General features: G+C 39.5%; 1 protein-coding gene across 5 annotated transcripts in view; it reads left to right on the plus strand.

Moving 5' to 3' along the window:
* Positions 1 to 4,159: 4,159 nt before the first annotated feature.
* The window catches only part of LOC113026716 (MTSS1-like protein), a 79,562-nt gene continuing 69,376 nt past the window's right edge, over positions 4,160 to 14,345 (plus strand). For 3 of the 5 annotated variants that reach the window (XM_026175804.1, XM_026175823.1, XM_026175814.1), the window contains exon 1: positions 4,160 to 4,711. In XM_026175804.1, the coding sequence (XP_026031589.1) occupies positions 4,625 to 4,711 (87 nt within the window). In that variant the 5' untranslated portion in view covers positions 4,160 to 4,624. The remainder of the gene's footprint in view (positions 4,712 to 14,345) is intronic. The other 2 variants (XM_026175830.1, XM_026175839.1) reach the window with 1 other exon arrangement.

The raw sequence follows: 14,345 nt of genomic DNA on the forward strand, positions 1-14,345 counted from the left end.
TAGAGAGGGAGCACGTGTGCCCCATACACATTCGGTGAATGCAAGATTTTTTTTTACATGCAGGCTAAAATTCAAGAACCACAAACGTAGCTGAACTAGGATGGAGAATGACAAAACCCAATTAAAAATACAGCGTCCAGCCTGAGGATGAGGGCCCAATCAGTGAGAGGTTGTTGTTTGTGTAGATCAATCAAGCTCTCTCAAGGGAGACAAAGCAACTCCGGAGGGTTTTTGGTAACAATGAGAGGGAGAGTGTTACTGATGATTGTTTAGCTTCCATCAAAAGGAATTTGAAAAGGTAGAGTTAGCTCTAAAGCACCTGTACAGCCACCCCAAGGAACAGAAACAGGCCAGCAATTTAACTAACAGCAAAGTCCTAGAAGCATATTGTTTTGTCTCATTGTTAATGTCTCTACTAGCAGTCAAAGTATTAGTTTAAGGTAACCCTTTCAGTTACAAATGGAGGCTGCAGGCCATCAGAACCAGCACGGTGGAGATGTTTGATGACTGGATGTCAGGTTGATGCCGCGAGCTCTTTGTAGAGTTTGTCGAAACTGTCCTGTGGAGTCTTTGCAGTGTAATGAGGTGGATTCTCTTGGTGGGAGATGTCATTGCCCTCGAGTCAACATGATAGGTGTTTTTCATTTTACCCGTTAGTGGTTTTAATGTTGTGGGAGATTCATGTAGTCATCATCTCTGTTAGTGACCTCTGGCTGTCCTGGACTATTGTGTCCAAAGACATTCAAATACTCACAATGAGGAGCCTCTGCCAGCTGTTTTCCATGACGAGCAAAGAGCCAATAACAGCTACGTGATTTATTAGCAGGTGTTTTGAAAGAATTTTTACTTTTAATATATGAAATGCAGAGAAGATACACTAGTACGGGCTCTTTTTAGGCTTTAAATAAATAAAACTAAATATTATGTTACAACGTGTGTATGAAGCAACACTCCTATCATGAATCTGGTTGAAGGTCTCTAATGTCTTTAATAATATGTATTTTAAGACCTTTAAGCATGACAGTAACAAAAAATAAATAATAAAGCCAAAAACAGGATAAAAGGGGAAAGTGAATCATTGCTGTTATGTGTGCATCACTGTATACCATCAGGACCATCTGGGCCACTGTTAGCAGAGTGCAAGGAATCTTTAAATAGAAATCAGCTCCAGAGTTAGGAATGCAGTAAAACCTTGTCAAACTGTTTTAACCTGTCTGGAATCTGTCACTTTACCATACACAGCTGTTACTACACCCACACTGTTTTCATGACTCTTTGAAGTATGTTTACTTTCTACACTGAGCCGATCATTTTCAGGAAAGGCCTCATGAGAGATAATGAGAACCAAAGGAGAGTTTTTTGCTGCGCTTGAACACATGCTCTTCAGCTTTCGGCAGAGTCCAAGTGAGCGAGTAATGTGTGATGTGTGAAGGAAGACCAGACAGAAGAAGACGCATAAACACACGAGGGGTTACATTAAGACGTAGAAAGCATTGGCTATGTCATATGCATTACATCCTTCAGTCAAGGTCACCAGTGTAGCCATAGAAACACATAGATGCACATATACATAATACACAGGAGTTGCATGGGTGCATTTTCCCTGCACAAAAGGAGGTCTCTAGGAGGATGCTGAACATTTGGCACGAGCTTAGAGCTAAGTGTTTGTGTGTGTGTTCAGAAATTCATCCCTGTGTGCATACCAATGTGTATTACGTCGGCTATCGCTTCCTCTCTATTATTAAATCCCCCTTTTTTACAAGTAGTCTCATTTAAGAGTTGTACACAAAAACAACTGGAGCATACACAGACAGAAAGACAGATCACCTCTTTTCAGAGTTAAAAATACATGCTGTATGAGAAATATATCTACAAGGACTATGGGACAGTGTTACAGAATCATGAAGAGGGCATTTGTATATTCCACCTTAAATATTGTCCATCTGATGATCTGGAATTTTGAGAAGGTTTGTGGTTTCTCTGGTTGTTTAAACTCGACACACAAGGTGTTCCAATAAAAATGGAATATCTTTACACCGCACTCTGAAATCTTCAACTCGTAACAACATTTTTCTGCTTGAAACCAATTCCATCTAGCCTCTCCGTTGTTGTCCCAAGAATTCCTTTGACATGCTTCATCTATAGTCTCAGAATTACCACCCCACTGTGACCTTTGACCTTTAAAGCATCATTCTGGCTGCGTGGCGCATCATGTTACTGTTATGCTGCCTACATATACAGTAGATGGTGAATATGGCTTTCAGAAAGCACAGATTTTCTTTTTTTCTTTATCTGTCCTTTATCTTTACAAAAAAAAACCATTATCAAGAAATGCCTTTATTCAGGAGCTTTTTCCCCCATATCCAGCAAACAACAACCCCCCACTGAAAGGATTTCTGCTCATACTAGAACTGCCTCAGGAAACATTTTTGTAGTTAGTTATGGCTCTGAAAAAATGATGTAACTGTCTACATGAGAGGCACAGTGGTTTAACAGTAGCTACCAAGAACCTTATGACCGCAGTCATCTTTATGCATTTTCTGACTCAAAAAGCATAAATGTGACTCACAGTAATTTGACTACATTAATGAACACTGTCAGAGTTCATTTCATCACTGTAGAACCACACGACTCCTAAATCAGCTTTTATTTTCATACTCTCTCAGAGTTACTACTGCATTCTTTTAACTTTACACTCAGCAGCTTCTATGAAGATTAAAGTGTGAAATGGGGGCGTTTTTTTAAATGCATGCAGATGTGTCATTTGGGTGTTTTATTAAGTGTTTGTAATGTCATGTAACAGTAATCGGCTTTGTATCAAACTGAAATTTTAATATTAACAGCAGTGTAAGTATAAATATTAATCCCCAACTCCCCAACCTACTCGTTTTTCTTTTTTCTTTTTCTTTTTTGGATAGTGATATGGCCAAAAACAGAAAGACCAAAGTTTCAAATAATGAGATAATGATATGTATGTCCAAGTAATCTCCTTGAGCTACAGACTCAAGCTTTAGACTACTCTAAATGCTCATTCAGAGTTATTATTTTTACAGTCATGGATTTGTATGTCAATGAGAGTGAACACCCCTAATATGGTCATGTTAGGTACACAGCCCTGAGTGTGAGCACTGAGACTGAGCTTAACGGAAGGAGGCAAAACTGAAAACAGAAAAATAAAACTATGAAGCTGGAAATGAGAACAATTAAACCAGTTTATTTCAAAATAAAACACATATTATTTATTTATTTAAGTATGCAACACACAATGATGTGCATTATACCATATATAAATTCATCGTTCCCAGTTGTTTCCAGTTTGCTGCATGTCTTTAAACTGTTATTTTTTATGTTCAACAGAAACAGTACAGTCAGTGAAACAGTTGTTTAGTGAGGATATAAGCATAGTCAGGTAGCTTTAACCTCAGTCAAGAGGTTCTGTTTAGTCACTTGAATCATCACAGGTGTTTTCTACCAGTCATCTACATGTGCCCGTGCCAGCACACCTTCCAGACAGAGAGGACACACCACGAACTGTAACCTCTAACAGTTTCCAAACAGCTGTTATGAGAGGGGAAACCTATCCATAAAGATATTTTTGTACCGTAAACTGTAAACCATGGCATGGTATCTAAATAACTGCTTCTTCTTAAGGATCAAAATAAAACAGTGTCAACTTTTATTTTTAATTACTTATTTATGTATTTATTTATTACTCTGAGTAACTGGTATGGAAAATGAAGTGTGTTGGACCTGAAGATGTTTTGCCTCCTGGGTACACCAGTGAACTCATGTCACAAGAGGGTAGCAGGTGGAATTTCAGAAATAGCCACAATGTCAAAAATAACCACTCATACATGTCACTGAATGGTTAGTGGTTTAAACATAAATCAGGTGGTCAGTACGCATTCCTACACACATACACACACTCTGCTAGTATCTAACTCTATCTGACAGTAAGCCCCATGCTGTAGTGTGTGTGTGTGTGTCTACATGCATGTATATGTGCCTGCGTGCGGCCATGTGACACACCGTCCAGGATTGTCCAGCCTCCCCTTTTTGTGACTCGCTCGCACGGATCGTATTACTGGCTGCTCTCCCTGCACCGCTGAGCCCACCGCCTGTGCACCAATCACAGCCTGTCATTATTTTACCTACGAGCACATGCATGCACGAACGCACAGACACAGGCTCTGACACACCACATCCCTGTGCTTCTCCGCTGCGTTCACATGCGTCCCCGCGTTGCGCTGGCTGCGCCAAGATGAGCGTGGTCGCCCCGGTACCATCTCACCGCCTGAGTGGGAGGGAGTGAGAGAGCGCAAGAGAGAGAGAGAAAGAGAGAGAGAGAGAGAGAGAGAGAGAGAGAGATTGTGTGTCTTTCCTCTCTCAAACCCAATCTTACCTTCTCCTGGAAGAGACCGCAACGAAGCCGTTTGTTTCGGCATCGTTCTTTTTTTTCCCACCCCTCCTCCTCCTCCCGTTCTTCCTGCATCCCTCCCGTTATTGTCGGTCTCCCGGTTTTCAGAGACCGGTCGTGATTTTGTGGAAATAATTTTTTTGTATATTTTTCCCTGCTGGGTGTTGGTAGCGCGCAATTGGTGCGCGCTTCTAAAAATTCCGGCGAATGGTGGATTTGGCAAACATGGAGACGGTGGAGAAGGAATGCGGGGCCCTCGGTGGTCTGTTCCAGGCGATTGTCAACGACATGAAGGTAAATGAAAGTTTATTTATAAGAATTTGTTGCCACGGTTAAACACATGTGCTCCCTCTCTGAAAATAGCGGTGTCCTGCAGCCTATTCCCAGCTGGTGCTCTCAGATGGGCTACACGGTTAAAATACCTGAACACACGCCTCTCCTTGAAAGCTAATGCTGATTTGTCTTCTATTTAACAATGAGGTGAATGAATGGATGATGGCAGCCTTTTACTGACAGTGATGCGGCGGCCCGGTGGGTTATTGGTGCGATCCGACCCCCACCGCCTTCCTCACGCCCGGAATATTGGCTGCGCATGCAAACGTCAATCCATTCTTTTATTTTATTTTCATTTATTTTATTTTTTTAATGCAATCCTCAAATCTCAGTCCAACCACAACAACCAGGCACGATCACCGCTGTTTTCTCTCAGTCTGATCAGGTTTATGCATATGGATAATTTTGCAATCAATTTGTGCTAAATGTGAAGACCAGCTGGGTCTTATATCAAAGCCCTGTGGAAGTGCCCATATTAGCCTGGGACTCCATTCATCTCAACGGCTCCGTGGAGTGGCATGTATAATTGGCAAATATAATCAGATGTGTACCCCTGTCGTGACTGACACATTCCCTCACATGCACACGCCTGAATCTTCACCAGGCTGTCCTCAACCTAAGACCTGCAGCGACTGTGTAAGAATAGGTGCGCGCTCGACTGTTGCATGTTAAGCCTCCGTCGTCCTTGCTTTTCTGGTTACTCTGCGTCTCCGTGAGAGTGCAGCGTCATTGATTTTCTGTCAGGCTGATCCAGCGAGAAAACACAAAAGCACGAGAAGCCGCGCAGATACCTACCCCCTCTGTCCGCGTGTCTGTCTGCCCATACCGCGGCCTGCCTGTCAGTCAGTGATTCTGCAGCAACCGTGGAGTGGTTCGGTACCCACCCAAGCTGAATGTGCACCGGTGCTGCTGTAAGATGCTTTGGATGAAATGGTTGGAGATGCAGTCTCGGGTGTATGCCTGCTTGTCAGACGCCCATGCAGCTCTGCATGCTTTTCTGTCTGCCTGTCACCTAATGACACGCACCCTTCTCTGTATGTTCCACTAAAAACCAGTTTACATGCGTGAATGTAAAATACGTAAAGGTTTTTCTGTTGCACATTTCATTGCTATCTGTATGGCTTCACATGCTAGAGGTCACAGCCAATGCAGCACATTCATTGTGTTGTAAGCATAAATTATTGACTTTCTGTTGTGGGTGAGACATGTCGAAGTGACAGAAGGGGATATGATCCCGGATATCAATATCAACCCACGATCAGAGAGTACTTCCAATGGATCAGTTCTATTTAATGTAATTCAAATAATACAGGTGCATGGAGAAATGACATGACTGGCAAAATCCAGTCAATAGTGACTAGAACATTATGGACAATAAAAAAGGAGCATTCCTGTGATTTACTATTAATAGTGTTTAATGATAAAGCAGCAGAAAGAGTAGAATTTTCTGTTTGTAGTGTGCACATCTAAAAGTGATTGATGCCAAGAAGATTGAGAAGGGACTAGAATACCTAGATATCACTTTTTAAAAGTGAAATTCATATTGCAGTTGCACTTGCAGCAAATGCAATCCTCTTTTTTTATTTTGCTTTTAACATGGAGACTGGTCAATATGACTCAGACTAAGAGCAGACTACAGCGAGAGTACCACCATAAATCATGTCTCGTATTTACACTCAGCAATAAGCATGTGCAGAGATCTGTTTACAGTGATTGTAGATCCAGTGACTGAAATTTACACATGGCAGTAATGAAAATATTTAGCTTTGTGTGACGTATGATTAGAAGTTAGCAGTAGCAACAGTATGTATTTATACGTTGGTAATGGTTGAGGAATGTCTACTTAGAGTGTTGTAATTGGATACATATTCAGTGGTGATCATAAATCAGTATTTTCATGTGTCTTTACCAAGGATTTGTCATTTTTTTCTTTTAAGAGCTCATGCTCAAACATATGTGTACAGTACACATTGAGATGGGTTAATCATTGCTCAAAGAATAGGCTTCTCAGTGCATCAGTGTTTCATTTATTATTCATTTATTTTCTAATGCATCTCCCGTGGATGTTAACCGCCTAACTCAGAAAAATGTGGGTCACTAGAAATTGGGCTAAAGCACTCCTGACCTGATATAGTTTGTATGAATTCCTCAACCAGGCATTGAATGAACATTAGTGAAGGGATAAGAATCATTGAGTTATCAGCCCTCAAACTCTTTTTGATTCTACAGGAAACTCTGTCTTTAATCAGTGTTCATAGCTCACCAAGAAAGAAGCCGTTTGTCAAATGTAACAAATTAATAGTTTTTCTTGGAAACAAGCTGGTTTTGACAGCTTTGGTGATTAAATTGATGCATGACTTGTGCGACAAAATAAACACTTCTGAGGAAGCATTTTTAAAATGCCAGTACATGATTTGTGCATAGTACCACAAACATCCACGATTCATATTTAGATTAGATTTGAATTAGTAAAAGACTTGGATACATAATTATATAATAATGTACAGTCATTTGTGAGCTACAATAAAACTGATCGTTATGTTTTAGACATCATATTCTTTAAAATGAAATACAGCACATTTAAAAGAAAAATGTGCTGATTCCTGTACACACACTGTCAAATATTTAAGAATATTCACCATCCCATCTGCATCCATGAACATGTGCACTTTGATCCAAAGGATTTGTATAAATTCGATGTAGTCTACCCTTTCATCCATAGTATTCTAAAATGTTACAAAGCTGTACAACTCCAGGCTTCTATAAATGGTGTTAATTAAAATGCAAATGTAGTGCAAATTAGAAGCCATACTGACATAGCAGTCTGTTTGATTTTTAGATCCTTATCTTTTAATTTAGAAGAAGACTAAGACTAAATTCATCATTCAAGTATTCTCACAACTACTCATGAATTATGAAAACAATTAGAAGATGAAGTGAAAGTAACTGTAAATTGCATACATAAACTGTATATGAACGATGTGCACACCCACCCTGATGTCACTCATTGTTTAGAAACTCCCAGCGAGGTCAGTGTTTTTACTGTTGGTGTCGTGGTGGTTTAAACCTGACACTGTGCTCCATGGATCGCCTACAGCTACAGGTAATGGTCTGCACCAGATCGTCCAAAAATGGTCATGTCACACGCTTGCTGATCAATGCATTTCATGCCTAGAAGAGGCAAACCATGGCAACTACACAATGGAACAGCAGGTCTTTTGCTGTGATACTGGGTTGGCTGATTTTACTGCACTGGCTCCCTATCAGACTTCGAATGTTCACATTAGGTCTCTGCACAGTTAAGCATTATATTAACAAACATTTGCAGCCATATGTCACCAGCAGGCCTTTCAGGTCTTCTGATCAGGGATCGTTATCCATCCCCAAATTTAGACAAAAAACTGAAGGTGACATTTGCAATCACTCTAGAATTCACTTCTCTCCCGTCTATGACCTGTGATCTTCAAAAAGCAGCTTAAGACTCATCTTTTTAAACTGGTATTAGGGTAACATTTCATTCTATTTTATTGGTTATTCTTTTTTATTGGTTTCCTTGTTGGCTTTAAATTGATCTGAAACACCTTATATATATTATCCCACTAATGGATTCCAACTGCACATGACACATGGTAGTCCTTGCTCTGCTCTTTGGGCTCAGTGAGCTTGGAGCAACCTAGAGCAGGTAGAGGATTTCTGAGTGGCTCTCAGCAAATCTCCTGAGCAGAACAAGGATTATCACTGCCAGCTACAGTCCAAGACAGACAAGGGAATCTGAGGCTGAATGTTATGACAGCGACCTTGCCAGTAAGCCAGCTGGTAGAAAAACAACAGGCTCAGGAATGGACCACGGGTAGCTGTGAACAGAGACTGAAACCTCAAAATGTGAATTAGGAGTTTGTGCATCAGTATATCAACTACAAGTGTCATTGTTGTTTTGCATGAATGAAAAATAAAAACTGAAACAAAAGTTAGTGCTTATGTTTAAGAAACACTGAGGTGGTAAATGTCAAGCTCCTAGATATATTTTTATGTATTTATGGGATATTTAGCTATTGAGATTTCTGTTGAGTTGATAAAAAATGAGTTGATAACTTATTTATATCTACAAATCTAAAACACTTGGACATCTGGATTTACGTGTGATATCAGGGTTGATCAGTATACTATACTGCCTCACAAGGTTTCAAGGTTAGTACATCAGATGAGAGAATGTTTGGTCAGGGCTTCTCCCCAAAGTTTGTGCACTCTCTCAAGATGCTGTGTCCTGCCAGTTCACGTTTTTTGTATAATTTTGTTTTCTGCAAGTGGATCTATAAGCCAGTGCCCTTAGGTGTCATTGATGGTTTTCGGTTTGCAAGATTCAACCCCAGCATTCACTGTTTGCCAGCGTCAGCAGAGTGGATTCACGCAGTTTAGAAAGCACTTTTTCTTCCTCATTTCCATCATCTTCCTCTTTCTCCTCTTGCTTCGCCCTTCCTCTTCCAGTACTCAGCAGGTTCTCCACCCGAGGCAGTCAGTCACCCCTCATGCATGTGCACATGTGCAATCTGTATGTGCATCGTATATGTAAGCTGCCTTTGATCTGATGTAGAATTATTGAGGATAACTGTAAATTAATAATGGTGCACAGTGGGAGTTGCAAAGTAGCTCATAATAATAAAACAGCCACAAAGTAATAATGTTCTTATTACTGTGTACAAAAAATATACATGGGAAACGTTCCCATATACTCATACAGCTAATTCTGTGCATATCTCTGTGTGTGTGTGTGTGTGTGTGTGTGTGTGTGTGTGTGTGTGTGTGTGTGTGTGTGTGTGTGTGTGTGTGTTTAAGGGCATTGTGTAGTTGTCAGCAAATGTATATCCCTTGAGGGCCATGTCTCGCCATTTTCAAGTGAATTGTTCACACAGGTTACAGAGGGTCAATCTGATGAGATGAAGACGTCATGTTCATGGTCATCTGATTAAATCAGCCAGTGGATAATGTTTTCTTGACAGTGGCGGGAGGATAGAGTAAAGGAGAATATAATTTTATTGTCAAACTTGCTGTATTTCTGGTATCTGGATACTGCGCTGTGTCGTGCATGTTCAGTTCTTAACATTTTTTCTCCTTTTTATCAGACTTTAAAAATCCTGTGTTGTGCTTTTGTGATTTTTTTTCCCCAGTTAAAATTGGTTTCATTAAATAGTTTTTTTTTCCTTTCCCCCACTGCTGGAAAGACCTTGCTGGCAATCCGGGCATTTATTCCAAGAGTCATCTATGTAACACATTTATGTGATGTTTCAAACAAGTGTTTCTTCAGCTAATAATAATGTTCTAATAATCTTAGCAAGCATAGCACACTGAATATTTGCAAATGCAAAAATGCAGTTGAGTCTTCATGTATTGCCTGCGACGACGTTGTTGGCATTATGGGATGCACATCAAAAATACAAAGTTATGATGCAAGTCATTTATGATCCACTTGCATGTGTGGCAGCAGTGCTTTCATGTAAATGACTGCCCTATAGCTTCACTTATCCTAAATGCTGGCTTTACAGTGACTCTGAACGGCAAGTTAAATTCCACAAAGGAATTGAAAAAGGAGAAAGAGCTATTACTGCCATTAAAATGTTGCTGCTGGGTTGTATCAGAGGATAAGTGGTTAAGACACCATATGCCTACAAAGACCCTCGTTTGATTCAAACAGGGGACCTTTGTTGTATGTCACAGTCTGCCTCAATCAGTGTTTATGTCCTGTTTTTTTCTGTTTAAAGAGAATCCTAAAAATACCAGATGAATTGAGAGTGTTAAATGGACATAGTGCTTGCCTGAGTCCTCATTAACGTGTTGAGCAGGAAAAACAACAACCCCACCAAACCAGCAGATTTGGAAGTAAACTGGTCAGTAGCCTCACAGAGACAGTTCATTGTTGTCCATCCCTTTAAAAGCTGGTGACAATTATGCCCCATGACCCTTGGCCATGCCACAGAACTGAAGACGCTCTGTGGAAGCAAATCATTAGTCCAGTCTGTGGTGCGCTTGTGTTCATGTGGTCCAGGACACTTCCAAATGCAAGGCCTGTTGTTTAGAACAGAGGCCCGGGTTCAACCCAAAGATGGAGGAAAATCGACGGGCAGATTTCTCCACGTAGCTCGTGTATGTCCATGCAGCCTCTGCTACTCACACCAATGAGCTTTTTGCAGCACAGACATCAGCACCAGCATGTTAGCTCATGCTGCAGATGTTTGATGTTATGTTTGATTGTATTGCCTTTCAGTGAATTTCTCACAGATCTTTTGACAATGGGCATCAGTATGACATATGGGTTATCCCATGTCTTAATGACAGACCTGCAACACTAATAAGTCTGTTAACTTGCACAATTAGCAGTTCTGTCCTGGAACAAACAGGCTAAACCTTTTTTTTGTTGTCAGTTCTGGAGGGATACTGCTGGATACTCCAGAAGTGAATTCACATAACTTGCAAATCTACTTTCTTTATGGAAATACATGAAATGCAAATCGAATGATTTATTAGAAGGATTGCTGTATTTCTGTAATCTATCCAAGCTGAGTAAGTTTAGCAGAATTAAGGCAAATAGATACAAATAGATACTTTGTCGTGATACTAGTTTTTCTGTTCTTCCTGTTCTTCACTTTGCTGTGATATTGAGTGTTTAATTCCTGTTTTCATTATGTTAACATTCTTATGCTGAGTTTCAGTTTGGCAATTCTGGTTATGGTTCATGTGTTTATTTTTATTTTTATAATAGTTTTACTTCCCTCAGTGTTTATGAGTTTTATGTTCAATTTAAGTTATTCACAAAAATGTAAATCACATTGTATCTTATTCACATTTTCACATTGATTTAAAATTTTCTTTTCTTTTTTCCTCTGGAATGATTTTATAACAATGGTTTTGAAAAGTTCTATACAAATAAAATATCATTATCATTATTATTATTATTATTATTATTATTATTATTATTATTATTAGTAGTAGTAGTAGTAGTAGTATGTTTTCTTCTCTCTCTCTTTAGTATTTTCTCTTTTCCCTGCGTACTGTTTCTGTTGTTTGCCACACCTTAGTTTGCCCCACCACCTGCATGGTTGCCTTCTGCCCTCTGTGTACATGTAATGTTGCCTTTTTTCAAGGTTCATGTTTGCTTTTTTACTGCTATATGTTGTTCTTTTCATCTTTTCATTCCCTGGCTCCCTCTGTTTATCTTTATTGATTCCTGTTTGTTCCTTGTGTTTTTGGATTTCTGTTTTCAGTTGGAACTTTGTTTACACTGAACCTTTTTGGCTGTAAGTCTTGCTTTTTGATGAAATATTATGCCTCACTTGAAGAGTTTATGACAAACTTGGTTGATTAATGGAAATTTTGATTTTTTTTTTTCTTTCATTGTCCTCATCTGGCAGTTGAGATTGGTTATTATTGCTAACTGACACAGTTCAGGTTTCTGCTAATAACAGTAATAGTAAGAGCACTGTTTAAAAACAGAGAGCATAATTCCAATCCTAATTGCATCTAAAGTTAATAACTTTGGACTTTAATACTGAATCTTAATGGTGTTCAGAGCAACTGCTTTGAATTTGTCAAATTCCATCAACACTGAAGCTGAGAGGCACCAGCAATATCAGTTGTAGTAACTTTTCAGGGGCATCTATTAAATTTTTAAGAGTTGGCTAGGAATTTACTATATACTTTTTGCTATATCCAATAAAATGAAATGACTGTACTCTTACTAAAGCTGCAGTTTTAGAATGTATTGACTTTGATATTCCTAAAATATGTACTTTAGAGAGAATCAGATTTTTAAAGTCGCAAGAAGAAGCAAAAGTTGAGAGCGAGGCTTTGTGTTTCTTTCATTAAAAATAACAAAGAATGAAAACAAGAAAAAAAAACTTACAGTCCATCATATACTTATGTACAAGATGCCAATATTCCAATAGGACACGCAAAGGAGCATCTCCCTCGTTAGAGCTTGTTAAAATCTCAGAGGTCGTTAGGGCCCCGAGGCTCATTAGAGTCGGTAGAGATGAATGGGGAGGACTGGTCTTGGGAGGCGTGGAGGCTACTTGGGAGCCCGCCAAGACAGCTTCACTCAGTGAACCCTTTGTCAGGCCTGTCAAAACCTTTTCATCACAACTCAGCTGTTTACTGTAAAACACGCTGATCATTATGAACAGGCCAGAGGCTGACACAGAGAATAACAATGAACATGGCAAATCAATATTCTCCTGTTCATTTCAAAAAGAAAGTTTTCTTCATGCTCTATATGTCATCATTTCATTTCATAATCACATGTATTTGACAAGCATTTGATTTATACCGGCATTAGTGTGAAGGGCATTAGTGAGCAGGGGCTTTCACACTCACAGTTGCTCTCATCATTTTTTAATATGAAGGGTTACTGTTATGAACGGATAGATTTTAACGGCAACTGCAATCTTTTTCTAAACCTGAACATTTTTAGTGCCTAAACTTAACCAGCAAGTGGAAGATAGAAACGAATCAGGGACATCAGTCAGGAACTCCTGCTGACAAACCTGCAAGCACGTGCCACTATCTGAAACCTCTTTATGCAGACTTTGTATGTGGGATGTCACAACACCAGAAATCTGGTCGAAGGCTCTAAATACCTGAAGAATTACACGATGCTCATTACCCAGCTCAACAGCTAAACAAAATGATCATCAAAACAAAAATAAACTCCTATATTGAAAATACATTTTAAAACATTGATATAGTGGAAGATCAAAATGTTAAATCATATTTTTCAAGGCTACTGCTGATACAGTGCCAAGACTTTAGCATAAGCATTTAATGTTAGCAGGTGTGGCAGCTATCGAATGGTACCATAACTGTGTGTCCCGGTGACATCCCTGCTATCTATGCCGTAGGATGAAAAGGGGTTGGCTTTGCACAGCTTCACTCTATTCACATCTTAGCTAGCCTGAGGTTGTCACTTGGGATAATATTCCAAGGTAGGTTTTCCATCCACCCATCCATCCATCCATCTTCCTCCACTATTAAATTCAGGGTCCTTTCACAACAAGACATATGTGGTATTTCTTGAAAACAGTTAATTGGTAGAATCTATTGTGTTTCGTATCATCAGCTGATATATAGCATTAGCAATATTGAACTGCAATAGTATTACAGTAATGCATTAAAACAAGAATAGCTCAACTAAGTAAAAGGAAACTGAAGTCATAATTTCTTTAATATGTGAAGGTCAGCCAGTCCTTAACTTTTAAGAACATTTAAGTGCAGTTTTGTATTTTGCTCTATTTTGATCTCCACACAGTGGCAATATGGCCCACTAATATAATTAACCATTGATACTGCCATGTGATACAGTGGTAATACATAATATTATGAGGCATTACAATCAAGTTCCACCTCTCATCTCTGTACATGAGGGGAGTGACGATAACAGCTGCACTTAGTCTTAGAAGCCTGATGGGCACACCTTCAGCATCCAGTGACAACCCTTTGACAAGAGCGGAGCAGTGCAGAAAATAATAACCTTCAGCCCAGTAAAGGAAAAGGGAAAAAAAGCCACGAGTTTGGATGATTGATGGCTCCTTGTGAACATGCCATCCAG

The sequence above is a fragment of the Astatotilapia calliptera genome, chromosome 1 (assembly GCF_900246225.1).
Source record: "Astatotilapia calliptera chromosome 1, fAstCal1.2, whole genome shotgun sequence".
Classification (NCBI taxonomy): domain Eukaryota; kingdom Metazoa; phylum Chordata; class Actinopteri; order Cichliformes; family Cichlidae; genus Astatotilapia; species Astatotilapia calliptera.